Below are 27532 nucleotides of genomic sequence, written 5' to 3'. Positions count from 1 at the left end.
CAGTGCTGCCTGGGATGAGGTGGCGGCGGCTGAGAGCGTCGGGAGTGTGACCAGGAGGACTGGCCTCCAGTGCAGGAAGAAGGTCCATGACCTAAACCAGTCAGCATGAGTGAGTAGGCACCATAGACCTCAACCCACCCACTCAAGACTTATTTCCCCCCCACCACGGGAGCGTCTACCTCTCCTCCACCTTCAATTCCCCCCAATCCTTCCTCCACCCCTCCCTCTTCAACTCCCCAACTCCTTCTTCACACCACCCCTCCCCCCTCCAACACTGTGAACCACGGGGGGTGCTAATGATACCCTCTCTGTATCTCCTCAGGAAAAAGGTGGCACGGTAACACACTGATTAGCACTGTTGCTTCACAGCACAGGGGTCACAGGTTCAATTCCCAACCTGGGTCACTGTCTGTGCAGAGCCTGCACGTTCTCCCCGTGTCTGCATGGGTTTCCTCCAGGTGCTCCGGTTTCCTCCCACAAGTCCCGAAAGATGCGCTGTTAGGTAATTTGGACATTCTGAATTCTCCCTCAGTGCACCCGAACAGGTACAACGCAGGCACAACTTGAGGATTTTCGCAGTAAATTCATTGCTGTGTTAATGTAAGCCCACTTGTGACGCTAAAGATTATTAAAAATAACAGACTATTGCAGTTCCAGCAATAAACCTGATAATGTGCAAAAAATATAGAAAATGGGAGCATGGAGGCACAGGAAGCAATTATGAAGGTACAGCACATGGCCGGCACGTGGCACAGTGTTTAGCACTGGGACTACGCCGCTGAGGACCCGGGTTCGAATCCCGGCCCTGGGTCACTGCCCGTGTCTAGTTTGCACATTCTCCCCGTGTCTGCATGGGTTCCACCCTCACAACCCAAAGATGTGCAGGCTAGGTGAATTGGCCATGCTAAATTGCCCCTTAATTGGAAAAAAATAATTGGGTACTCTAAATTGATTTTAATAGAAAGGAAGGTACAGTGTGTTTGTCTTCATTGCAAGGGGACTGGAGTACAAGTGTAATGAACTGTTTCTCTAATTATGCAGACTTTTGGTGAAACCACACCTGGGGTATTGTACAGTGTGGGGGCTGAATTAGAGGTAAGAAACCGGCCTCCGGGGGGAAATAGATTAAAAATAAGATTTTCATGCGTGTTAGTCCTTAATTGGCACGTAGACTGACTCCCTGTCTAACTAAGGTCATCAAGCAGGCTCTCAAAGCTGGAGGACAAGTCAGAGGCCTTCCAGTTTCAGAGAACACACATCTGAAGTACCTAAGTAACTGAGAAGGTGCCTCAACAAGAAGTTCCTTTCTCAGCCACTGTTTGAAAACTTTACTTAGAAAACAAGAAAAAAACAGCCAAGCCACCAATATGGTGGCTCTACAGGGCGGCCGCTCGGCTGTTCCCCATCCAGACAATTAAGGAGGGTGTGCAGTCCTGCCAGGAACGTTGGCATCCCAGTCTGCCACTGGGTGCCTGCCTAAGGGCAGATACTGTGTCCACCATCACATTGAGAAACTTGAGGTTTGACTGGAAAATTCCAGTTGGCCTCCTCAATTTAGCAAACCTCTTAATGAGCCTGATTGCCTGCCCATCCAATGGGGTGGGTTGCCTTCCCAGACCTGAACTCACCTCCCCCAAATTGGCATTGGGAATGGCATCCCAATATTGATTATGTGACCAGCATCCCGCCAAGTCCATTTCTGACCTTGGAGAGCCCCAGAAATTCAGTCCTTGGTCTCTACATGCACAGACGGAAAGACTTATCTTGGAAGTACAGCGACGGTTCATTGGATTTCTTCCTCGGGTGGTGGCGTTGTCCCACGACTGAAGGTTGAGTAGATTGGGCCTATACTCTCTGGAGTTTGATGTGGAGATGCTGGCATTGGACTGGGGTGACCACAGCATCCCAGGCTCTCCCCGTGTCTGCATGGGTTTCCTCCAGGTGCTCCGGTTTCCTCCCACAAGTCCCGAAAGATGCGCTGTTTAACCTGGATGTGCCTCCAGGTTAAAATCCAACAGGTTTGTTTTGAATCACTAGCTTTCGGAGCGCAGCTCCTTCCTCAGGTGAATGAAGAGGTGGGTTCCAGAAACACATATATTGGCAAAGTCAATGATGCAATACGATAATTTGAATGCGAGTCTTTGCAGGTAATGAAGTCTTTACAGGTCCAGACGGAGTGACTGGAGAGAGGGATAATCACAGGATAAAGAGGTGTGAATTATCTCAAGCCAGGACAGTAGGTAGAATTTTGCAAGCCCAGGCCAGATGATGGGGGTGAATATAATGCGACATGAATCCAAGGTGCCGATTGAGGCCGTACTCATGTGTGCAGAACTTGGCTATCACTTTCTGCGCAACGATTCTGCGTTGTTGCGCATCCTGAAGGTTGCCTTGGAGAACGCTTACCCGGAGATCAGAGGCTGAATGCCCTTGACTGCTGAAGTATTCCCCAACTGGAAGGGAACATTCCTGCCTGCCGATTGTCACGTGATGTCCGTTCATCCATTGTCGCAGCATCTGCATGGTCTCGTCAATGCATCACGCTTCGGGACATGCTTTCCTGCAATGTATGAGGTAGACAACATTGGCCAAGTCACACAGGTATGTACCTGATTGGTGGCGTTCTCACGTGTAATGGTGGTACCCATGTCGATGATCTGGCCCATCTTGCAGAGGTTGCCATGGCAGGGTTGTGTGGTGTCATGGTCGCTGTTCTCCTGAAGGGTGGGTAGTTTTCTGCAAACAATGGTTTGTTTGAAGTTGTGCAGTTGTATGAAGGCAAGTAGTGGGGGGGTGTGTGGGTGGCATTGGAAAGATGTTCCTCTTAATCGATGACGTGTTGAAGGCTTCGAAGAAGATGTCGTAGTTTCTCCGCTCCAGTGAAGTACTGGAGGACAAAGGGTTTAGAATAGGAGATGGTCTTATTGAAATACTTAAAATTCCCTGAGGACGGGAAAGGGTAGAAACTGAAGGTTAGGACCAGATTTTCAGCTCGGAGGTGTGAATCGGGATTCAGGAAATTTATTGACATCGCCATTCCACCTCCTGCCCAGCAGCGTCCGGTCACACTATTGTTTTACTGGGAAGTTGGGAACAGGCTGGAATCATCTTCTCCTGCTCTTAATTCATATTCTTGCAAGTTCATTAGTGGGTTTAAAAATCAGCTAACCATCCATGACAAAATTCCATTCAACAGTTCTGGCAAGAAATACTCCGAAGCTTAATGCATAAAAGTCTTTTAAGACATTCAGAAGCTCAGCCATCTGTCAAACCTTTGAAACAGCCAAACAGATGCCAGAGCTTAACTTCAAGATTGTAAAAGCTTTGGTGGCCCGAGAAGGTAAGTGGAACAGTATTTAATAAACTGACACAAAGTAAAACCCGCATTGAAGCTTACAGTCCAAAAGTCCCAAACGGGACGACCAATCATGCCGGTCCCGGTCTAGGCCGGCTTTTCTGAGGCACATTTATAAGCCCCAGCCTGGCGGGCCTCCGTCCACGGGCGGGGAGCTCGTATTCCACAAGTCCCATGGGGAGATCAATTGCGGTGTCCCCGTGGGTCTCGTGAGGGTTATTACAAAGACGAGAACTTAGACTCTGGGAACATTTAACACCAGCATCTTTGGATTTAATTATTGCACAATGTCAAATAACACACATCACATGGATAACTGTAATGTATCTGAACACTTTCCCATTTTCAAAATGCTGTTCCTTGCCTCTACAGCTTGCCAGATGCCAGAAGTAACCTGACAAACAAAATATTTAATGCTCATTTACCTTTTTCAAAACAAAGCACAAGCCTCACTCAGTGGATTATCAAATACACATATAGCTCAGGATAGAGCATTTCAGCATAACAGGTGAAGTTATGAACACCTTTTAAACTCACCTTTCACATGGATCCCAACTCTAATTTAAACTTAGAACATATGTCTTGGTAACATTACACTTAGGACATCAGGTGTACAAGTTTGAAGTATCACTGCCGGCTCTGTGAAAAGTGGGATGCTCCACGACATGCCCATTTCCTCAATGGAACTGGCAACACTGGGACAGGAATGTGTGAGCACCAGGTCCGCCCCTTTAATCCAGGAAAGTTGCCGCTGCTGGAATCGGGGGCCAGAATACCTGAATCAACTCTCACCTTCTATTTCTAAACCCTGCCCGAGGTGATACAGTCGCGATGTCAGGACGGAAAAATCCAGCTCGGTGTTTCCACTGGCTGGAGAGTTCAGAAATAGAAGGGATCTTCTCAGAATTCAGAATCGATCATTTCAGACCGAGGCGAGGAAAAATTGCTTCATTTGGATTGCTACGTATCTTTGAAATTCTCCACAGAGTCGTGGAGGTTTACAGCAAGAAAACAGGCCCTTCGGCCCAACTTGTCCATGCCGCCCAGTTTTTACCACTAAGCTAGTCCCAATTGTCCGCATTTGGCCCATTTCCCTCTATTCATATCTTATGTATAACTATTTAAATGCCTTTTAAAAGCCAAAATTGTACCCGCCTCTACTACTGCCTTTGGCAGCTCGTTCCAGACACTCACCACTCTCTGTGTGAAAAAATTGCCCCTCTGCATCCTTTTGTATCTCTCCCCAATCAACTTAAACCTATGCGCTCTAGTTTTAGACTCCCCTACCTTTGGGAATAGATGTTGACTATCTACCTTATCTATGCCCCTCATTATTTTACAGACCTCTATAAGATCACCCCTAAGCCTCCCACGCTCCAGGGAAAAAAGTCCCAGCCTATCCAGCCTCTTCTTATAACTCAAACCATAAAATCCCGGTACCATCCTGATCAATCTTTTCTGCACTCTTTCTAGTTTAATAATATCCTTGAAAGTGTTGTGGCTGCTTATTCAAGGATGCTAGCAGTAGGTTGTTGGGCCCAGGTGGAATTCGACTTATTGGGGACCTGACAGGAATTGAGGTCAAAATTATCAACCATAATCTTATTGAATGGTGAAACAAGTTGGAGGGGTCATACAGACTGCTCCTATTTCTTATGTTCTCATAGTGCAATATACTCAGTAAAACTCTTAAACAAAATTGGGTATTAGAATAGAGTCGGTCTTAAGCTAAAAACCGTAACATTACAGCAGGAAGCCCTGACCGCATGCGAGGAGGTCTCAGGAGCAGCAGTCTTTGAAGAACTGCTGCTGTTTCTTAAACTCTCTTGCAGAATTCCTCTAATTGACTCAGGCTGAACTGTTGCTTAAGGTTGGCAGTATTTTCCCCTCAAAACTGGTCAATAACAGTGTCTGGTCAAATATTCTTTATACCTCTTACTTATTTGCTGATATAGTTGGGGGGTAGGGCGAGGGGGTGGAGGCGGAGGGACCAGGTGGGTAGTACAGGCCATCCCACCCTTCACCAGCCATTTATTGACTCTTCCAGGCCTTTCATAAAACGTTGAAATAATAAACTGATGTAAAATGAATTGATGTCAATCGTCACATTTCAAATCACTGTGCTCACAGACCAGGTGGACATTGGCCCAGATCCTTCATTCCCCAGAGGGTTGGACTTCAGATATTCTCCAGAAGATGCTCTGAGGTACCCCTTGTAAGTTCCCATGCAAGGACTGGACTGGAAGTCTTCCTGAAGTTTCAAATTCCATTGGGCAATGACCATTACCCTCTGAAACTCCGATTCCTAGTTGGAAACTTCAGACGGTTTTGACTTATTGGGCAGAATATTTACCCAGGAAATATGAGATGGAATAAAAATATTTCAAACGCCTGGGTAACTATGCTACTGAACCTCCAAACCTCCTGTTGACTACCACTCTCACACCCCCCCATCTTCGACTATCCCTCCATCGCCTGACTATCCCTCCATTACCTCAACTATCGATCCCACCCCTCTGAGCACCCGGTCCCCCACCAGGTGAACTCCCCTATCCTCCTTACCTCCAACCTCTCCACCAACCACCCAACTATCCCCCAACCACTGACTACCTAAATCCCTCTTGACCACACCAACCTCCCCCCCCCCCCCGACCCCACAATCCGACAGACCTGATCACCTGAGTCCCCAAACCCCTCCACTACCTGAGACTCCACCCTCCCAACCCTAACCCCCTGTCTCATCTTGCCCCTCACCCACTTGCCTTACACATATCTTCTCTCCTGTCAAAGTGGAGACGTCATTTAAACCTGCCGGTCTATGGCAATTAGTGCTGTAAAAACAGGGGCACGCTGTCATTGCCCCTAACGATTCTATGCAACACTGAAGGCCTGCAGGAGTGTTTCTCAGCAGGCCCAGGTTGGAATTTGTGGTGAAAAATGTGAAGCTCCACCTAAGGTGAGAAAATAGGAGCAGAGTGGAAATCTGACAGTGATTGCCACTCCATAGAACATTCAACCTAATGACAAGCCATCGGCTCCCTACCTGAAAAACACCCCTTCCAGTTTATGAGGGAGTGTTAATGATCAGGAGGCCCATATGGCCTCATCAATAATGCTCCACTGAGTTTCATTTCTTCTGTAACAGTAATGTAGCACAGAAACTGTGAACAGAATCAGTGACTAAAGAAATAAGTAAAATTGCAATCCACCTTCATAGATTGAGATTGAGGGGAACAGCCTGCTCTACAGCACTCATCTTTTACATGGGTGCTTAATGGCAGGAGTGTTCTTCAGGCTGTACAACTGTACTGTGTAGCCTAGTAGTCATGGAAACACTTTTCATCTCCTTAGAAAGCCTCGCACATGACTGGTTTGAAATGGGCACTTCTGGATGTATTAACACGTCCAGAACACATGGCACTGAACAAGCTTCAGGCTTCATAACATAAGGAGCAGCACCTGATATTCTGTCATGACAAGGACACCGAATATCACATATCAGTTCCCTAAATCCATTGCTTCCTACCTCATTCTCAGGAAGTAGCACAAATCGTTTGTTCTGTTTGTCAATTAGAATTACCACTGGCAATATTTACTCTTAATCTTACGTCCTGTAAGTAACCAAATGTTTTCAGTCGATAGGCTTCCCCGCTAGGTAATTGTAAACTTGGCAGGATTCACTCACAGAATGCTCTCATCCTTGATGGGAAATGAGCAAAAAATGCTTTGCATCACAGTAGAAAATGGGATTTTTTTTTGCAATGCAGACCCTCTCCTAGTTGTGTACTATTAATGTAGGCAGCCAAGTGAGAAAGAAAATGAAAAGGGTAATCAGTCAAAGTGCTGACGACAGATTAATAAAACGTTTTTTTTTTCCAGAAAAGTGAGCCTCCTACCTACAAATAGCTGGCTGTTGAGCTGTAAGTGGATGTGTCCGTCAGCCGCGGCCTCTCGAGCTATTCGTGGCAGGTGATCCACTCGAAGGGATGCTGCTTTGATATTGCGTTCTGCCTCAACATAATGCCACTGATTGTCATTCAGCTGAGAGGGCGACTCCACAGCAACCACGAAAGGGCCGTTCCCGACGTCAAATGAGAAGAGGACTTCCGCTGGAGCTGCAAAAGCCAAACGTAACACAGCCACGTGAGTGTCATTTAGCTGTGCAGCAATGTTTTCCAATTCAACGACATGGAACACTAATTTCTCTTCAAATGTCAATTCTGCCTTTGGCCATGTAAAGTAATCTTTATTGTCACAAGTAGGCTTACATTAACACTGCAATGAAGTTACTGTGAAAAGCCCCTGGTCGCCACATTCCGGCGCCTCTTCGGGTACACTGAGGGAGAATTCAGAATGTCCAATTCACCTAACAGCATGTCTTTTGGGACTTGCGGAAGGAAACCGGAGCACCCGGAGGAAACCCACGCAGACACGGGGAGAACGTGCAGACTCCTCACAGTGACCCAAGCCGGGAATCGCATCTGTGACCCTGGAGCTGTGAAGCAACAGTGCTACCACTGTGCTACCGTGCTGCCCACATGTAAGGCTTCTCTTCATGGACAGAACAAAATAAAGACCATGGGTCCTTCCAATCCCTCCCACTGGTTTGTACTCGCTACCAAAACAGACTTCTGCTAAAAGCCAAGTTATGCTTTTTAGGGATCTTCTTCCTTTGCCTGAAGGTGTTGATCAATATTGGGATACGGATTCCACGAGCTCTGACCACCCTGTGATAGCTCACTCAAGTAAAATCATTCACATTTAAAAAAAATCTGTTCACATGATTGTGGGCATTGTTGGCAACGCTGGAATTTATTGCCTGTTGTTGCACGTTTTGCTATGAGTGTAAAACGCGTTTATTGGGGTGTATTAACTTCCAAGTGCTTAACACCACTAGGCTCTGTTCTATGTATTTATTCAGCTCAGGAGTCGCCAGGTGCCGTATAGACACCGTCACGAGTATTCCAAGGTCAAGTTCAAAGTAATAAAGACGATACACCGATTAGTAAGGTCCAAACGATCAATATTTATTATACAGTTATAATAAATACTCATGCACACACTAAGAGACTAAGCTATGACTAAACTAAAGTAATCAGAATACTTATCTAACAGGAACAGGCAAGGTCAGGGAGCGAGGCCTTCGTCCAGGTCTTGGGCTGCAACCTTCAGCAAGCGTTCTGGTCACTGGGGGGTTTAGCGGGCTTAGTTCGCGTAGCGAGCGTCGTACTGGCACTTACGGTTCGGCGGCTGGTGCTCGACGGCTGGAGTCAGGATACAGCTTCAAGGTCTTGGTCAGGGCCGGAGCACGGAATAACAGAACTTGACCGAAGTTAAGCCGGAGCACAAAAACAACAGACCGGACAACACGAGGTCCCTGCCTTTTATAGGGATCCCAATGTCCTTCCCTCTTCTTGGGCGGGCTTTACCTTTGGTTATCTATTGGGTCAATTCCTCATCGATACTGTTTGAATTCCCCAATGCGAGGGGGTCTCCGTGATGGGGGGGGGCGTTTCTTATGCCCTTTTGTTTGGAGGTTTCTGGTGCCTCGATGGCTGGGCCTTGGTTCAAATGTGTCCATTCAGAATCAAATGTTTCTATTGTGTGGGTGTTCAGGTCTGATTGCCTCATTAGCATGCAAAGCGTTTTCCATTTGCACCTAACTAAGGTCTTCTCACCTGAGCCCAAACTGGTTTCTGCTACTTGCAGAATGCAAAATGCTGTCTTTGCAGACTGCTGTTTTGGCTAAACTGCCTGTTTCCCTGCAGTCTTAGCGCTTGGCTTACTTTGTAGCTCAGCGTCCATTTTAGGTGGCTACATTCCCTCCTTGTGATCCTCACAATCAAAATATTGTGAAGGATCACCTATGTACGTCGCCTTGAGTGCATCTGGGTTGCCCTCTTTGTGTCCCCTGACCTCTTGCCAGTTCCTGGGCTACTCTGTCTTAAACTATGGGAAGAAAATTTTTTACCTTACATCTCTACTTGGCACTATGTCAAAGGGGACATGCATTACCACAAACTGGGAACCTCTACCTATCACCATTATCCTTAACTTAACTTAAACATTTCCTCACACTCTAAAACCTTAACCATTCACACCACAACATCACACTTCCTAACTCGGCAGTCGAGTATAGGATAATATAATACAGGGTCGAATTTTTATTCATTACACAGTGCTTTATTCATCATGGGGCAAAGGGGATTGATGAAATCGGAAAATAGGAGATCGAACTCCATAGACGGAGGGGCAGGAACGGGAGGCTCTCCTCTTCCACTTCCTCAACCGGAGGGTCTGTACAAGTATGGCGAGGATCGCAATCACTAGCAGTGATTCGATTACGTATGACATGGAGTACCATGTCATAAATTTTGTGCACCAGGTCTGAACCTCACTGATCAGAGCTGAGCACTGGGGAGTGGCTGTAAGGGAAACATTTACGGTGGGGGTTGTGGGGGAAACGTGTCTTGCTTCCACACAAACAGATATAACAGTTAAAAGCAATAGGTGAGCTTCCATCATCTTCAACTTGGTTTTCCTTCTTTCTTCCTCCTGTATGGACAATCCTTGCTTCGATCCCTGTCTCGTCCTTCGAAAGCTATGGGATCAAGCACAGTATCTGTCAATACACAGTTTAAGATCTTTACCTGTTAGTGCATCTGTCTTTTAAATTCCGATTGACCCTTTAAAATGACTGGCCAAGTCACACCCTGTGACTCCCCTCATTTTTTTTTTCAAAAGCGAATTTGAAGACCAGAATACACCTAACAATCCCTCTCCTGCGAGCCGTCTCGCAGGCTTTGCTAGTTTACCATCCGAATGTTCCCGGATGTAAATAGCATGTGGGATGGCGGCCTAAGGGCTGCCGAACGAAAAATGAAAACAAAATTTTGAAAGAAACGTCCGAATGAGTTGCGTATGGGCCGCTACGGGTACGATTTGGATGGGATCCCCGGGTAGGGCGTGCTGTGCCATACCCGAGCTTGGCTGACCAAAGTGGGTTCCCAGACAGGGCGGGTCCTCAGTGCCGTTTGTCCACTGCCTGAGTAACCTGGATTAAAACGGGTACGAATGTGTTAACCGTGACTTGCAGCCTCTATGCGCCGAATAGAGGGGCATCTAAAAACAATGGAGGAGCCAAGATGCTCCTTCATCTGAAAAAATGAGCTGGGCTTCAGATATTTTAGACGATACGGTGAGCTGCTCACCATAGAAGTTCTCAGAGGTTTCGGCAGAGAAACTAAAGTGCGTGTAAGGTGGTCACAAGCCTTACAACTTTGAAAAGATCTCCAATCAAACTGGTGTTTTGGAACCGAAGTTCTCAAAGGTATCTGCGGCCAAACTAACGTGTATGTGAGGTGGTCACAATCTTTTCAGCTGAAAAGAAGATGTCCATCCTCCAACTGAACCATTTACAGTACTGAAACAAAACAAACATAAAACGAAGACAAACATACGTGCAGGTTCCATCAGAAAGGACATCGCTTCCCTCAAACGATTCCTATTTTACATCATCTGGACACCTCACTTTTCCTCTGTCTCTGTGAACAGGGTCACAAAGGGGTTGCCGTATCGGGATTCAGACACCGTGTCGTCCTGCTCTCCCGGATCCCACACCCTTGTGTGGATCAGGCATGATATTTTTGCATTATGTGACCGGGGGTCACGTTCGTCATTGCGGACAAGTCGGTACGAATTGTCCCTGTGCCATAGTGTTGGGTCCAAAAGTGAATGGGTATTGTCGGGGTCGTCGGGGTCGGGTGGTGGGTCTGGGTTTTTAATGTAAGTGACTTCCATGGGGTCACTGTAGTCGGGGTCATAGTCGCTGCTATGTGGGCTGTAGTGTGGTGTGCTGTGGCTGTCCTCAGAGTCAGTGTCTGTCCTGCTGTCTCTGCTGTGGCAGCTTGTGGGCGTTTCGGGGCGTGGTCTGTCGTGGTCTGTGGGCGGAGTCGTGGGCGAGTCCGTTGATGAACTGGTCTGTGAGGGGGATGGTGGAAAAGTGTCTCTAGTGGGTGGGGTGAAGTGTTCTGCTGCGTCTAGCAGGACATGGTGAGCATGGTTGGCCTGTGTTCCATATGCCTTTAACTGGTTGATATGGAACCACGCGGTCTTCCCATTAGGATATTTTATCCTGTAAACTGAGGGGCTAATTATATCCGAAATTGAGTATGGACCGGAATATTTTGGAGCCAAAAAACTGCTGGGGTTGTAAACAGATAACATTACCTGTTGCCCAACCTGGAATTCTGTGGGGTGTACGGTCTTATTAAAACAAGCTGTGCGTTGTTTACGGCGTTTCCCTAGCTGAACTGTGGCTGCAATCTGTGCAGACCTCACAGTCTCAACCAAGTCTTTAACCGTCTTTTCGTGTGTGAGGGCCGTCACTTCGGGGCTGGTCATGTCCAGTCCTAAAAGGAATTCTGTACCTTTCATAGGGCGTCCGGTCATGAGTGTGTGTGGTGTGTATCCTGTGGAAGTGGAAACAGTGTTCCTTATGAACATGAGTGCAAATGGGAGCACTGAATCCCATGTGGAGTTGTTCTCCTGTACCATTTTCCTAAGGGTAGTTTTTAGGGTCCGATTCATGCGCTCCACAATCCCGCTGGACTGTGGATGATACGCAATGTGGAAATTTTGTTTTATGCCGAATATTGTCAGGACGTTCTTCATGACCCGTCCTGTGAAGTGAGATCCCTGGTCCGAATCAATACTTCGGGGTAAACCCCATCTCGTGAAGATGTGGTGGGTCAGGATCTTTGCAGCTGTCTTAGCTGTATTTGTTCTAGAGGGGAATGCCTCTACCCATTTGGTAAAGGTGTCGATGACCACCAGAACGTATTTATAGCCATTCCTGCAAGGGGGCAATGGTCCTATGAAATCGATCTGGAGGTTTGTCCAGGGGCCGTTTACTGGGCGAGTATGCCGAAGTTGTGCCTTTTTAGAATACCTCTCCGGGTTATTCTGAGCACAAATAAGGCAATTCTCAATATAATGCGTTACATCTGTCCTGAGATTAGGCCACCAACAGAGCTGTCTGAGGTGCCTCGTGGTTGCATCAATTCCTTGGTGCCCGTGGTTATCGTGAAATAAAGCAATCATTGCATTCCTGTCCTGCTGCGGGACCACATAAAGTTGTTCCTTTATGATCACACCCTCATGTGTGGTCAGTGCGTGTTTAAATCTCTCGTACTCTGGCACAAAGTTGCCTTTAAAAACCTTCCTGAGGTCCTTATCCTGCTTCTGTGCTGCTACAAGATCTTTAATATCTGTCTGTGAGATTTGGACTGCGCTCACAGGGGCGCTAGCTGGTGCGCTAGCTGGGGGGGTCCATAAGTGTCCTCGCCTGGAACCTGCCTTAGCCAGTGCGTCGGCTTTTACATTCCCAGGGGGTGATGACCTATGGTGGCTTCTTACCTTTATTATTCCGAAGGTCCTGTCCTTCGCTTTTTCTAAAATATGCTGGAGTAGAGGGGCTGATGGAAGGGGTTTCCCGTCTGCGGAGACAAAACCTCGTGTCCTCCACAGGGGCAGAAAATCGGTTAAACTGTTACAGACATATAAGCTGTCTGAATATATGTCTGCTGGGCTGGGGAAAGAAGCGGGGTGGTCCACTATATAAGCTATGGCCGCGAGCTCTGCTGCCTGCGCGCCTAAGTGACCTGGTAGTTTTAGAGCGATTTCTTCGAGAGCGCCCCCCTGCGCGTCCTCTACATAGATGCCGCATCCTGTGATACGCTCACCTTCTAAAACTGTGGAGGAACCGTCTACGTAAATCCTCAGTGGTCCACACGTGTCTGTGGGTTGGGGACTTTGTTTTGGGTTCCCTATCTTCCTGGGGGGTGTCTTTGCGATAAAGGGTCCTGTGTTATGCAGGGGAGCTACAATTTCACAGTCATGGGGCTGTCCGGGGTATTGGAGGTTGTCTGCTAAATATGTGTGTGTGCGGGTCCGTTTTACTGTAATGTCCCGTCCTTGTAAAAGTAGTGTCCATCTAGCTGCCCTAATCTGGCTAACTGAACCGTCCTTCAGTCGACCGTCTAGGAGTAGCTGTGTGGGTGTGTGTTCGGTCAGAATAGTAATGGGGTTGAGTCCGGTAATGTATGAGAAGTATTGTACTGCCCAGAAGACAGCAAGGAGGTGCCTCTCACAGGCAGAGAATCCTTGTTCTACCGGGTCTAACAGTCGGGAGGCATAAGCCACTGGTCTTAGCTGCTCGTGCCGTTCCTGAAGCAACACGGCCGAGAGGGTCAGATCTGTGCTCGCTACCTCTATTGCATAGGGGGAAAGTTGGTCTGGGACTAGCAGCGCGGGTGCTGCGCTAAGGGCTCGTTTTAACTCCTCCACAGCCTCTGTATGCTGCGGAAGCCATTCCCAGGGGGCTCCTTTCTTAAGGAGGTCTGAGAGTGGGGCGGCTTTTGTCGCGAATCCGTCGATGTGGTTCCGACAATAGCCAACCAGTCCTAAAAACGACCGGAGGGCCGAATCGAATCAATTCTTTTGAATTCGATCTCGCGTTTGCCGTGTGTGATGACTGTTCCCAAATACATCACTTTAGTTTCCAAAATCTGGGCCTTTCTCGGGTCAACTTTACATCCAATTGAAGTCAACAGTTCCAGGAGTTCGGCCAGAAGCGTAATGTGCTCTGCCTTTGTGTCTGTCTGCAGTAGTAGGTCGTCTACATACTGTACCAGACATTCGGGGCGGGAAAATTTCTCTAAACCACTTGCCAGCTGTCGGTGGAAAATGGAGGGGGAATTGTGGAATCCTTGTGGGAGGCATGTCCACGTATACTGTTGTGTTTTAAAAGTGAAGGCAAATTTGTACTGGCACGCTTTTGCCAATGGTATTGACCAGAATCCGTTACTGATGTCCAATACCGTGAAGTATTTGGAGTTGAGTCCCTGCTTGAGCATGGTCTCGGGACTAGTAGCTACCGTTGGGGCTACTGCGGGGGTTACTTTGTTGAGTTCCCGATAATCGATGGTCAGACGCCATGATCCATCGGGCTTCCTCACTGGCCAAATAGGGGCATTATTGGTCGAGGCTACCGTTCTGAGCACACCTTGCTCCAATAAGCTTCATATCACCTTTTCGATTTCCACCTCTGCCTCCAGGGGAAATCTATACTGTTTCTGTGGTCGGGAGTCCTGTCCGGTAACGTGAACTGGTCCAGTCATTCTGCCACAGTCATGACGGTGACTGGCAAATGCTGTCCTGTGTTTGTTCAGTAGGGCTTTTATTTGTCTGTCGGTGTGGAGTGTAGTCAGGTCAAATGAGTACTCTCCCACTGCGGTAATCCGATTAGCGTAGTCTCCTACTGTGAGGGTGGCTGGTGCTCTGTCTGATCTAGCCATTCGCCAGACACACTGGTTCACTGGGTCGAACGACAAGCTATGAGCGTTCATAAAATCTATCCCCAGGATGTCTTCTGCTGTCCGGGGAAGATTTACTAATACAACGGGGTGTTTGGTTGAGATGTTCCCTAGCTGGATTGCTACGGGTGCTGTGATATGTCCCTGCTGCGAGTGTCCTGTGAACCCGCTAAGTGTAATGGTGGATGTGGTCGGCCACGTGTCTGCGTGTGCCGTGGTCGTAGAGTTAATGGTGGTGCGGGAGCCTCCTGTGTCCCAGAGTAACTCTATGGGCTTCCCTTTTACTCTCGCTGTGACTACGGGTCTCCCTGATGAATCCCATAGTGTGTCACAGACCCAAGTGGGGGAGCCCGAACACCGTCAGTTCGTCTCGTCCACATTGGTGGGTCCTGACTGTACTGCTATATTGTGGATGGGTTTTGCCTTACTGCGGTTCAGAGTGCCTGTCTGCTGGCCTCTCTGAGATCGCTGGGGTGCATTGCATTCCTTTGCCCAATGCCCTAACTGTCCACAGTTATAGCATTCCTGGCCTTTCTGCTGTGGGCTGCTCTTCCCTTCATTTACCCATGCGGGTTTCTGGTGCTCTCTCACTGCCTGAATATCTGCTGCAGCCTGAGCCTCTTTTGGGGATTGAACCTTACTCTTTCCCTGAATTGATTGCTCCCAAGCGCGGGACAACCTTTTCAGGACCCATTTTTCATTATGGGCCTCTTCTGAGGGGTCATAACTGTTGCAAGCGCTCTGTCCTGCCTCTGTCGCGTGTGAGATTATGGTGCGCGTCCATTTGACCATATTTTCCCGGTTCAAATGCGCTCTATTTAAATCGCCGAAAACTGCGTTGAAATGAATCCACAGCCTTCCTGCGAATGCTGTGGGGTGTTCGGATCTTTTCTGCCGGCACTTATTAAGTCCTTCTACGGGGTCACCTCGATTATACCCTATGGCATCTAAAATGGAGGTGTGCATCTCCTCTAGGGTGCCTCCGGCAACGTTCTGTGGGTCGGGGAGGGCTGCTACTACTGACTGGTCTAAGCTCAGAACTGTGAGCTTAACCTGCTCTCTCTCATCCAGGCCGTACATTGTAGCCTGCTGCTTTACTTTAGCAAAGAACTGGTGGGGGTCTGCAGTGGGGAGGAACGGAGTGATCTTCTCACATGCGTCCCTGAGCTGGGTTACAGTTAAGGGGGTGGTGTAGGTTATATCTGGTGCGCCTTCTGTTATAGCTTTTCTCTGCGTGGTTACTGGGTTCATGGGTGCGGTTATGATCTGATCTGTAGGGGGTGGGGGTGCGTGCCTTTTCTGCTGTGCTGCTGGCGCACATGTTCCCTGAACATATCGCTGCGCTGTCTCACTTAATTCTTGCCAATCTGGGGCATTTTCTCCATCTAACTGGGTTCCAAAGGTGCTTTGAAACCCATTTTGCACCGAAAGCAGCGATTGCAGCTCTGCAATCTGTTTCCTGCATTTCGCGTGATCCACAGTACTTTGCCTTTGCTCTGTGGTAGCAGCATGGAGTGCTCTCAAAGCTGCTTTGAGATCAGAGCATTGCCTCTGCAAAGCCTCCACCTGCTTGTCTGATTCCTCTCTTATCAGAACGGCACGTTGCACGTCCTGATAAGCCTTTTCGTACTGGGTCTGGGAACTGCTGAGATGGGCTAGACAAGACTGATGTGCCCTCTTGGCATCATCCACCTCTCTACCTTTCTCTGCCAACTTCCCTCTTAGATCCAGATTTTCCTTCTCAATGTCCCTGACATCGACCTTACTCATTCGGTTCCTTTCTTCTAATTCTGCCCGGAGCGTCCTGACGACCTCCTCTGTGCCTCGCAATTGTGCCAAACAGGACACAATCGCCATCGGCTTACGTGCTTTACTCATGGTCTTTTTATGAATTTGAGAGAGGTTCTCCCACCAAGTATGTCCTATACTTCCGGGACCTGTCTCCTCATTCAAACAAAACTCTTTCCAAAGGGGCCATCCCTTTCCTTGCAGATATTTGCGGAGTTCCAGCTCCCACGTGGGACACTGACCTACCCTGCTACTGCTGCTGGTCGCTGCGACCACAAACCTTTCTGGATCCATCAGACGTTCCATTGCCTGCATGGCCATTTTCTCTGACTCTCTTTTAGTTAATTTGGAACAGGGGGTTGCTGGGGTTGTGTTTCAAGAAACGGGTACGGCTTACGCTATGTTCCGTTCACAAAACTACCGAAAGTTTGTCGCAACAAAAATGCTTTCAGTTTTACCTTACAGCCCTGTTAGTACGCATGCACTAAACACACTTCCGAATTACGCTTATTAGTTTGAACACCTTGAATACTTGTGATTTTCTTTACTTTCTTGCTTTCTCTGTAATTTGGAGTTCCAATTCAAATTTCAGGGTCCTGGACGGTGTGGGGGTACCACTTGTAACCGTGTCCCGTCAGGATGTCGCCACTAAATGTTGCACGTTTTGCTATGAGTGTAAAACGCGTTTATTGGGGTGTATTAACTTCCAAGTGCTTAACACCACTAGGCTCTGTTCTATGTATTTATTCAGCTCAGGAGTCGCCAGGTGCCGTATAGACACCGTCACGAGTATTCCAAGGTCAAGTTCAAAGTAATAAAGACGATACACCGATTAGTAAGGTCCAAACGATCAATATTTATTATACAGTTATAATAAATACTCATGCACACACTAAGAGACTAAGCTATGACTAAACTAAAGTAATCAGAATACTTATCTAACAGGAACAGGCAAGGTCAGGGAGCGAGGCCTTCGTCCCGGTCTTGGGCTGCAACCTTCAGCAAGCGTTCTGGTCACTGGGGGGTTTAGCGGGCTTAGTTCGCGTAGCGAGCGTCGTACTGGCACTTACGGTTCGGCGGCTGGTGCTCGACGGCTGGAGTCAGGATACAGCTTCAAGGTCTTGGTCAGGGCCGGAGCACGGAATAACAGAACTTGACCGAAGTTAAGCCGGAGCACAAAAACAACAGACCGGACAACACGAGGTCCCTGCCTTTTATAGGGATCCCAATGTCCTTCCCTCTTCTTGGGCGGGCTTTACCTTTGGTTATCTATTGGGTCAATTCCTCATCGATACTGTTTGAATTCCCCAATGCGAGGGGGTCTCCGTGATGGGGGGGGCGTTTCTTATGCCCTTTTGTTTGGAGGTTTCTGGTGCCTCGATGGCTGGGCCTTGGTTCAAATGTGTCCATTCAGAATCAAATGTTTCTATTGTGTGGGTGTTCAGGTCTGATTGCCTCATTAGCATGCAAAGCGTTTTCCATTTGCACCTAACTAAGGTCTTCTCACCTGAGCCCAAACTGGTTTCTGCTACTTGCAGAATGCAAAATGCTGTCTTTGCAGACTGCTGTTTTGGCTAAACTGCCTGTTTCCCTGCAGTCTTAGCGCTTGGCTTACTTTGTAGCTCAGCGTCCATTTTAGGTGGCTACACTGTTCCTGTTACTCTGAAAACTGAGGGCAATTGAGACAACTATTGAGACAACTACGTTGGTGTGGGGCTGGAGCCGCATAACACTAAATGGAGAAGGACCGTCGGTCATCCCAACCAATCGGTGTTGGCGTTCTCCTTCTAAATGATCAGTAGTTTCAATTTCATATCATCGAATTTACAGTGTTGAAGGAGGCCATTTGGCCCATCGAGTCTGCACCGGCCCTTGGAAAGAGCACACTGCTTAAGCCCACACCTCCACCATATCTCCGTAACCCAGTAACCCAACCTAACCATGCCTACCTTGCTCCCAAATCCTTGTGTTCCCTTTTCCATGAGCCAAATCGATTGGCAAGTAGAGAGGCAACCAAAGGAAATGGCTCCAACAGCCTGTGTACTTGTCTGTCACCTCTGTTCCTGACCCTGCCAGATTGTTTGTGGTGGGGGGTGGAGGGGGGGGGGGGGGGGGGGGGGGGGTTGGCAGGGGGATAGTGAATTCACCAGCATCATTAATTGAGCAAATTTCTCTTTTATTTTTAAATGTTATTCCTTTCTCAGAGTTGCAAATCCAATGCGCAGAGCTTCAAATTGCTCCAAAACCCAATTCAACTTTAAATTGAATCCAATTCATGGTTCCCGTCACGAGAGACACACTCAATCCAAACTGACAAGGGCAGGCACTTCTCCTGATCTCGGGCTTGATCCGACACTGGCTCTTAGCCAAAAGGCCAAGAAGAGGTTTGCTGAAGGTCCTTTGCTAAGTTTCCCAGGGCCAGCTGGCTGTTGTGCAGCTGAACAGCTCCAGCCTCTTTTTGGCGGTGTTGAAAAAATATTCTGTGATCTTGACAAAAATCTATGGCGCATCAACACCATTTTAAGAACGCTCACGGCTCCCGCCCTTATCCTATCTTCCAGCACTCCATTTGCCCTGGCCAAATTGAAGATGACGGTCCTTCTTATTGGCTGCCGAGTTGACCCCCTTCTCTTGTGTGCTGTCTCCATCACCGTTATCCCACCCCCCCCCCCTCCTCACATTGTACCCGGCCACTAATTGGCTGGTTGACCCATCTCCACTCCACAAAGTCCTCTGCCTCATCGAAAATGCCAAAATGCCAACCAGCTCCCGGGTCATGTTGGAGGTCATGTTGCACCTTGGAAATGACATGCCTCCTGATTCCAAACTCCTTTGAGAAAATCTGGCCAGAGTCTTTGTGCTTCACTGTGCTGTATTTCATAGCATCCTAAGACTTCCAGTAAAAACAAATCTTCTATTCGCTCCCTTAAAGCCCTTACATTTAATGATATCTGCCCACTGAATATAGACTTGTCAATCATGGGGAACAGCCTGTTTCTATCCATCTTGTCTCATTCCCACCTACAATAATCTCAAATACCTCTCTTAAATCACACCACTCAGCTCCAAATAACTATCATTGATGGGGTTAACTGGCAACTTCAGTTCCTTGTCATACCATGTCCTTCACTCACAGATTACGGTCTCGAAAAACAGCCATCAAAATTGGATGTGAAAATACAAATTCCTGCCATCCTGGAGTCATTCTACAGAACACAATAAATATACCAATGGTGACAAGGGGCAAAAGCATAATAACAGAAACATAAAGGGGGACGGACAGCAGAAGATACGTTACCATTTATTCAGTTAATAGGATAGGGTAAGAGCAGGACAGTCTCTTTGTCGGCCAGAATTCCACATGTGGCAGCTGAGGCATAATAGCCTCTCCACGTTAAAAGATTCTACATGCAGGTTCTTGACATTGGCTGCACTCTGGACTCCTGATGAACGTGGGCTGAAACATATAAAGATCCTGACTTGACAGGGTCTTGCTCCTTGAGGGAAAGACTAGAACTATGGGACACAATTTAAAAGTAAGGGCTCTCCCATTTATGACGGAGATAATGAGAATTGTTTTCTCTCGCAGAGCCGCAACAGAATCAGATAATTGTTACCTGCAGAAGGAGGCCATTTGGCCCATCATGTCTGCACTGGCTCTCCAAACCAGCGTCGTGACTTAGTGCTCTCTCCACCTGCCCTGCCATGTTCAATGATCTATCCACATATACATCCAGATACCTCTGGCTCCTGCCCCCCTTGTTGAATTTTACTCCTTATTTTATATTATCTCTCATGTTCTTCCTGTCAAAATGCATCACCTGTGGAATTCCTGTGGAGGTAGGGCCATTGAATAGTTATAAGGCTGAATTAGATAGATACTTGACTGTTCAAATGTCAAAGGACATAGGGGTCAGATCGGAAAGTAGAGGCCACAATCAGATCAGTCATGATCTGATCAAATCGTGGAGCAGACTCAAGGTGCCGCATGCCTCGCCTAGTTTGTAAGTTCCTATGTAAACGTCCTTCTCACTTTGACGAGCTACCAGAAGAAGAAGGACGAAGAATACATTGCAACAGTGCGAGTGAGGCCTTGTAAATCACAGCATTTGAGAGAGACTTTAGATGTCGGCTATGACTCGGATGATGGCACTTGTGCCGCTGCAGCAATAAAGTTGTGGGTTCAAGTCCCACTCCTGAGACTTGAGCAGAAAAATCCAGGTTGACATTCCAGTCTAGTACTGAGGGAGTGCTGTACTGTTGGAGGTTTACCAGACTGAAACCTGGGATGGTGGGACTGACGTGAGGAGTGATTGAGTCAATTAGGATAATGTTCACGCGAGTAGAGTAAATATAATGAATGAGCGGGGATCTCATAGAAACCTGTAAACTTCTAACAGGCCTATACAGGATAGATACAGGGAAGATGTTCCTGATGCTGCGGGAGACCAGACCAAGGGCCACAGTCTGAGAATATGCGGTAGGCCTTTTACGACTGAGATGCGGAGAAATCTTGTAACCCAGTGAGTGGTGAGTCTATGGGATTCACTACCATAAAAAGCAGTTGAGGTCAAAATAAGAAGGAGTAAGATATCGCTCCTGGGGAGAAAGAGATCAAAGGATATGGGGGGAAAGCGGGAACGGGCTATTGAGTTGGATGATCAGCCCTGATCATAATAAGTGGTGGAGCAGGCTCGGAGGGCCTACTCTTGCTCCTACTTTCTATGTTTCTATGAAGTCTTTCGCATGAGACGTTAAATTGAGGCTCTAAAGTGGATGTAAAAGAGGGTAAAAGGTGCCCTCCCATGAGTTCTCATCAATATTTATCCCTCGATCCACATCATAATATCACATTGCTCTTTGTGACAGCTTGCTTCGGCAAATTGGCATCTGTGTTTTCCTCATTACAATGGTGACCGCACTTCAAATAAAAAAGTCTTCCATTGGTTATAAAGCACCTTGGGACATCCTGCAGTTGTAACAGTTACTACATAAATGAAAGGTTCTTTTACTTAATTGCATAGACACTTGCCAAAATGGGAGGTAGAAGAAAAAAGCAAGATGCAAACAAAGCAGATAGCTCTCATAACAACTAATACTGCTGTCCGCTGAATGGTCTCCCTTGGTGCTAAAATTTCTATCGCCTGGACTTTACGGTGCGCAGCGGACCCCATCACCCCCGTAATTAAAAGATGGTGGGGACTCCACCCACATGGAGAATGGCTGCTCCACTGTTACATATCAGCCAATTGGTTGTTAACTAGCCGAAGGTGGGATTGACAGCATTGAGGTACGGGAAGTCCTGCCTCTGAGAGATTCCGACCAATCTGAAAGCCGGCTGCTCTGTGATCCCTTCAAGGTCGACGGGAGTGGTGGCCACTGCTGGGACTCTAATCGGTCTCCAAGGGAGATGGTCACAGGAATTGGACACCTAGGTAATGGGGTATATGTTATCACGGTCAGGTTGGCAGGCCTGGTTAAGGGGTTAGGTGGGCTTGGTTTGAAAGGGTTGGGGGGGGGGGGGGAGAGGGGAGGGGAGGGGGTGTTGAGGGTAAAACGGAAGACTAATCTTGGGGTGGACGTGGGGGGGGGGGGGGTGCGGGTTGCATCTCTGGTAGGCACAGGGGACCTGCAAAGCAGGTTCCACCTTATCCAACACCAGCCGATGCAGCTAAAGCTTCCCTTATAGCCTGGGCCCCCTCCCTACTGTTGGTAAAATAATACAGCATGGGAGAGAGCCTCAGTAGGCACAGGGAGGGAAGGCCAATGCCATCACTGAATCCTGTGAAAATGTCATACATGTCAGGGACAACCAGCTACTAGATGGTGATGTGTTATGTACTCTAGGACAACACAGGCTGCAACTGGATGCAGCTTTAACCAAAAGATACTCCAGACCTTGAAGTTCGTTCAATCTGATTTATTGAACCAGCAGCACAGTTCTCTATGAGTTCGACTCTCTGCTAAACTAAGTGTGGTTTCTCTGTCTGACTGAACCAGACTAGCTCTTAGCCACGTGCTGGAGGTGTGATACTGTACATACAACCTGACTCACTCTGGAGATGTTCATCAGTGGAAACAAGGCAGAGTGGGAGTGCTTCGTGCCTTTTATAGTGAGATACCACTCTTGACTGTCCTGCCTGCTCATTGGTCATGTCATGTTCTCTGTGTTCATCAGCTGCCTGCCTGTGCCTGTCTGTATATCATTATCAGCATGTCTGCATATCATGACAGATGGGAAGTGTATACATCAGATTTTATGAGTTCCCACCTTCAAACCTGGGAGCATAAAATCCAACTCATGACTCTATAGATGCTGTTAAACTTCTGTTGGAGACCCTCCACCTCTGAATCGAAAACTGCAAAAATGCATTTTTAACAGTTCCATTGGGAAGAGTAATGAACGTGATCTGCATCATTACTGAAACGTTTCAGCCCACGTTTAAAATAAACTTTATAAATAAAATGACATGGCTGAGCAGTGGAAAAGGCATGGATTGATTCAGTGAGGCATTTCAGTTGATGGAGATCACTTTCCAAATGTGATGGCTAGCTCCATGGCACAGCGGTTTCAAAACCTCCTTTAAAATAAAAACTGCTGAGATACACTAAGAGATATCTTTGTTTCGCTTATTGTTCCTGACAGCGTCCATTGTAAAAGGTTTATATAATACGTAAAGCAGAAAATATGGAAATTGTAACAACATTTTATTACAACGGCACCTTTAAACCAGCAATTTAGCTGTTGAAACAGCTTTGTCTGATAGAGAATGCTGCTAGTACTACGCTATCAGACCCAACAATGAAATATTGACTGGAAATGTCATTTCTGGGCAGATTTATTAATGTTTCAATGGTGTAAAAGCAACAAAAGACTTTAATCAAACATATTTTAAAGTGGATTTTTAAACAGATGTTATTCAGAATGTCAGTTTGAAATGATAATATGTAATTCCTTTCCCCAATGCGAAGGAGGGCACAGTGCTCCATTAAGGAGTATTTGCTGTTTAATATTGCTGACATCTCTTTGTCCTATACGCTGACAATGTGGGAGCACTATCTGCCTTTTTAAAACTTCTATACTCAAGCACTGAGGCCTCAGAACGACAATTAAATTGTGTCTATATGGCTGAAATTGGGTAACAGCCAGGGTGCTGAGTACATCTCTGATCATTGAGACTCCGAGGAGTCATCTCGGGGGGGGGGGGGGGGGGGGGGGGGGAGAAGGCGTGGTCAGTGGGGGGACATCACAGAGTATTGAGACTGATCTTGAGCATTTGATGTGATATGGCTAGATAAATTGACTCTTAAAGAGAAAAGCCTCAGCCTCAGGAAGGACAGTGCAAAGGTATTAAAAGTACTTTCAATGGTAATTAATATCATTATCAGAGCTCCAGTCAGCAGTTTAAGGGAACCCAGATTCAGGGTGAATTCATGACAGATGGCAGTATTTCATTACACAGGTTATCAACCTTTGGAACATTAAGACAGGAAAACTAAAAGGCCACGATATTGGGCTCATTGAAGGGTTGATGGAATGGGAGATGGTGAGGGCTAGAAACCCTTTGCTGAGTGTCTTCCACTAAGTTAGGTCACTCAGTTGTTTATTCCAGCCTCAGAAAGGAAGTAGTTAGCAACTGTTATTTGATGATTCAGATTGTGCAACGGCAGAGTTAAAACTATTTCACAGAATTGTTACAGCACAGAAGACCATTCAGCCCATCTTTTTAAAAAATAAATTTAATGTACCCAATTTAGCCTGGCCAATCCACCTACCCCGCACATCTTTGTGTTGTGGGGTGAGAGCCACGCAGACAGGCCGTCCCTGAGGTGTAGGTGCACCCACAGTGCTGTTTGGGAGGGAGTTGCAGGATTTTGACCCAGTGACAATGATGGAACGGCAATATATTTTGAACTCAGAGTGTTGGACGGCTTGGAGGTGAACCTCCAGTTGGTGGTGCTATCATGTCTGCTGAACTTTCCCTTCTAGGTGATAATGATCGTGGGTTTGGAAAGTGCTGCTTCAGAAGCTTTGGTGAGTTTCTGCTGTGCATCTTGTAGATGGTACACACGGCTGCCACTGATTGCCGGTGGTGGAAGGAGTGAACGTTTGTGGAAGGGCTCCCAACAAACGGCTGCTTTGTCCTGGATAGCGTTGAGTTTCTTGAGTGTTATTGGAGCTGCACTCACCCAGACAGATGGAGAGTATGCCATCATTTGGCCCATCTATCCTGCTCAGGAACAGCTCAGTTTCTGGTCAATGGTAGCCCCCATGATGTTGTTAATGGGGGACTCAGAAATGGTATTGCCTTTGAAAATCAACAGAAAATGGTTACATTTTCTCTTGTTGGAGCTGATTATTGCCCAGCAATTGTGTAGTGTGAATACTGCTTGGAGAATGAGAGTGAGGAGTGTCATAATAGTTGAATCTGCGGTCATTAGTGAGATTTTAGAGTCCATTATTAAAGATGAGATTGTGCAGTCAGTACTTGGAAGTGCATGGTAAAATAGGACTGAGTCAGCACGGCTTCATCAAGGGAGGTTATATCTGACAAATCTGTTGGAGTTCTTTGAGGAAGTAACAAGGAAGTTAGACAAAGGAGAACTAGTGGACGTGATTCATTTAGATTTCCAGAAGGCCTTTGACAAGGTGCCGCATAGGAGACTGTTAAATAAGTTAAGAGTCTATGGTGTTCAGGATGAGATCCTGGGATGGATAGAGGATTGGCTGACTGGCAGAAGGTATAGAGTGGGAATAAAGAGGTCTTTTTCAGGATGGCAGCCAGTGACTGGTGGCGTGCCTCAGGGGTCGGTGCTGGGACCGCAGCTTTTCACAATATACATTAATGATCTGGAGGAAGGAACTGAAGGCACGGTTGCCAAGTTTACAGATGATGCAAAGATCTGTAGAGGGGCAGGTATTATTGAGGAAGCAGGCGGGCTGTAGAAGGACTTGGACAGGCTAAGAGAGTGGGCAAAAAAATGGCAGATGGAATACAATGTGGAAAAGTGTGAGGTTGTGCACTTTTGAAGGAGAAATGGAGGCAAAGACTATTTTCTAAATGGGATGATGCTGAGGAAATCAGAAGCAAAAAGGGACTTTGGAGTCCTTGTTCACGATTCTCTTAAGGTTAACGTGCAGGTTTAGTCGAATATTAGGAAGGCAAATGCAATGTTAGCATTCATGTCGAATACAATACCAGGGATGTACTTTTGAGGCTATATAAGGCTCTGTCAGACCCCATTTGGAGTATTGTGAGCAGTTTTGGGCCCTGTATCTGAAGAAGGATGTGCTGGCCTTGGAAAGGGTCCCAGAGGAGGTTCACAAGAATGATCCCTGGAATGAACAGCTTGTCGGATGAGGCACGGTTGAGGACTCTGGGTCTGTTCTCGTTGGTGCTTAGAAGGATGAGGGGGGATCTTATTGAAACTGACTGGATACCGTGAGGCCTGGATTGAGTGGACGTGGCGAGAATGTTTCCACTTGTAGGAAAAACTAGAACCAGAGGACACCATCTTACTCTAGGACGAATTTCTTCATCCAGAGGGTGGTGAATCGGTGGAAGTCTTTGCCGCAGATGGCTATGGAGGCCAAATCACTGAGTGCATTTAAGACAGAGATGGATAGGTTTTGGTCAATAAGGGGATCAGGGGTCATGGGGAGAAGGCAGGAGAATGAGGATGAGACAAATATCAGCCATGATTGAATGGCAGAGCAGTCCCGATGGTCCGAGTGGCCTAATTCTGCTCCTATATCTTATGGTCGTTTAATTTACATCCACATTCACTTTTCAGGAGACTTTCCATAAGATGGAAATCATTCCCACTAGTGTCACTTGTCAGAGCATTGAGTTCGGTATGAACATGATTATACTTTAATCAAATGTTTGGGGGGGGGGGTTGTTGGTCAGTGAGATACCAGGATATCTTCAGTCATGAGGTAGATCAGGGCTCTAAAATTTTCCACCCCGATCCGCCGGCGGGATTGTTCGTTACGCCGGCTAGTCAATGGGGTTTCCCATTGTGGGGCAGCCCCACATCGTTGGAAAGCCCCCAGGCGCCGGCAAAACAGAGATTCTCACCGGAGGAGAAGCCCGTCCCCTATCAGGGAATGCTAATAGACGATCAGCAGTCTTGGGGGAGGTTCATAGCTAATTGTCAAGAAAGGTAGTTACAGAATGCAGGAAGGTTGGGGAAGGGAGGCTGATGATTAGGGCAGGGGAGGGGGTGCGGGAGGCTTAAATCTCCTATGGAGCCCCAGGTGGCACTCCTACTACTGCTGGTCCATAAAATGATGAGACACTTCCATTGAAGAGCCAGCATTTCCTGCCTCTCTTTCATTGTTGGATTCCTATGTGTCAGGGAACTAACTCATACAAATGCAGTCAATTTTACATTGAGCCTGGTTGAACTCAATTAACTGGCCCATTGCTCCACTGTGGGACAAGCAGGGTTCTGGAGATATGCTTACCATATTTAACTTTTCAATCCACCTCCTGCGCTTTCCCTCACACTCCTGCAAGCCACACACCATTCTGACTTGGAAATAATGTCGCTGGGTCAAAATTCTGCAACTCCCTCCCTAACAGCACTGTGGGTGTACCTGCACCATATGAACTGCATCGGTTCAAGAAGGCAGCTCACCACCACCTTCTGAAGAGCAATTAGGGATGGGCAATAAATGCTGGCCTAGACAGCGACTCACGCATTCCATAAATTAATAACATCATTGAAAAATCTCCCATTGTTTGTGGGGGTGGTAGGCGGAGGACAAGAGACAGATCAAGGCACAGGGCATCTATAGCCCATTTGTTTTGTCTGTGGGGCATGAGGAATAGTCTGGGTTTTGTTGACAGGGGAACCTTTGTCAAATTGTGCTACAGCTGGGGATGAACCATCAGGTTTAACAATTAAGGAGTTCCATCAGTGGCTGTACACTTGGTTAGTTATGAGTGTGCATGGTGACATGCCCAAAGGAACATCAGTTATTAGTTGAAAAGCTGAAGTGAATTTT

General features: G+C 47.2%; 1 protein-coding gene across 1 annotated transcript in view; it reads right to left on the bottom strand.

The window, feature by feature from the left end:
* LOC119962140 (contactin-associated protein-like 5) overlaps positions 1-27532 on the bottom strand; it is a 1413266-nt gene that overhangs the window by 288757 nt on the left and 1096977 nt on the right. The window contains exon 17 of the mRNA XM_038790064.1: positions 7252-7470. Coding sequence (XP_038645992.1) covers positions 7252-7470 — 219 coding nt within the window. The remainder of the gene's footprint in view (positions 1-7251; positions 7471-27532) is intronic.

The sequence above is a fragment of the Scyliorhinus canicula genome, chromosome 2 (assembly GCF_902713615.1).
Source record: "Scyliorhinus canicula chromosome 2, sScyCan1.1, whole genome shotgun sequence".
NCBI classification, from domain to species: Eukaryota; Metazoa; Chordata; class Chondrichthyes; order Carcharhiniformes; family Scyliorhinidae; genus Scyliorhinus; species Scyliorhinus canicula.
The sequence above is the reverse complement of the archived record's forward strand: the minus strand, read 5'-3'. Positions and strand labels throughout refer to the sequence as shown.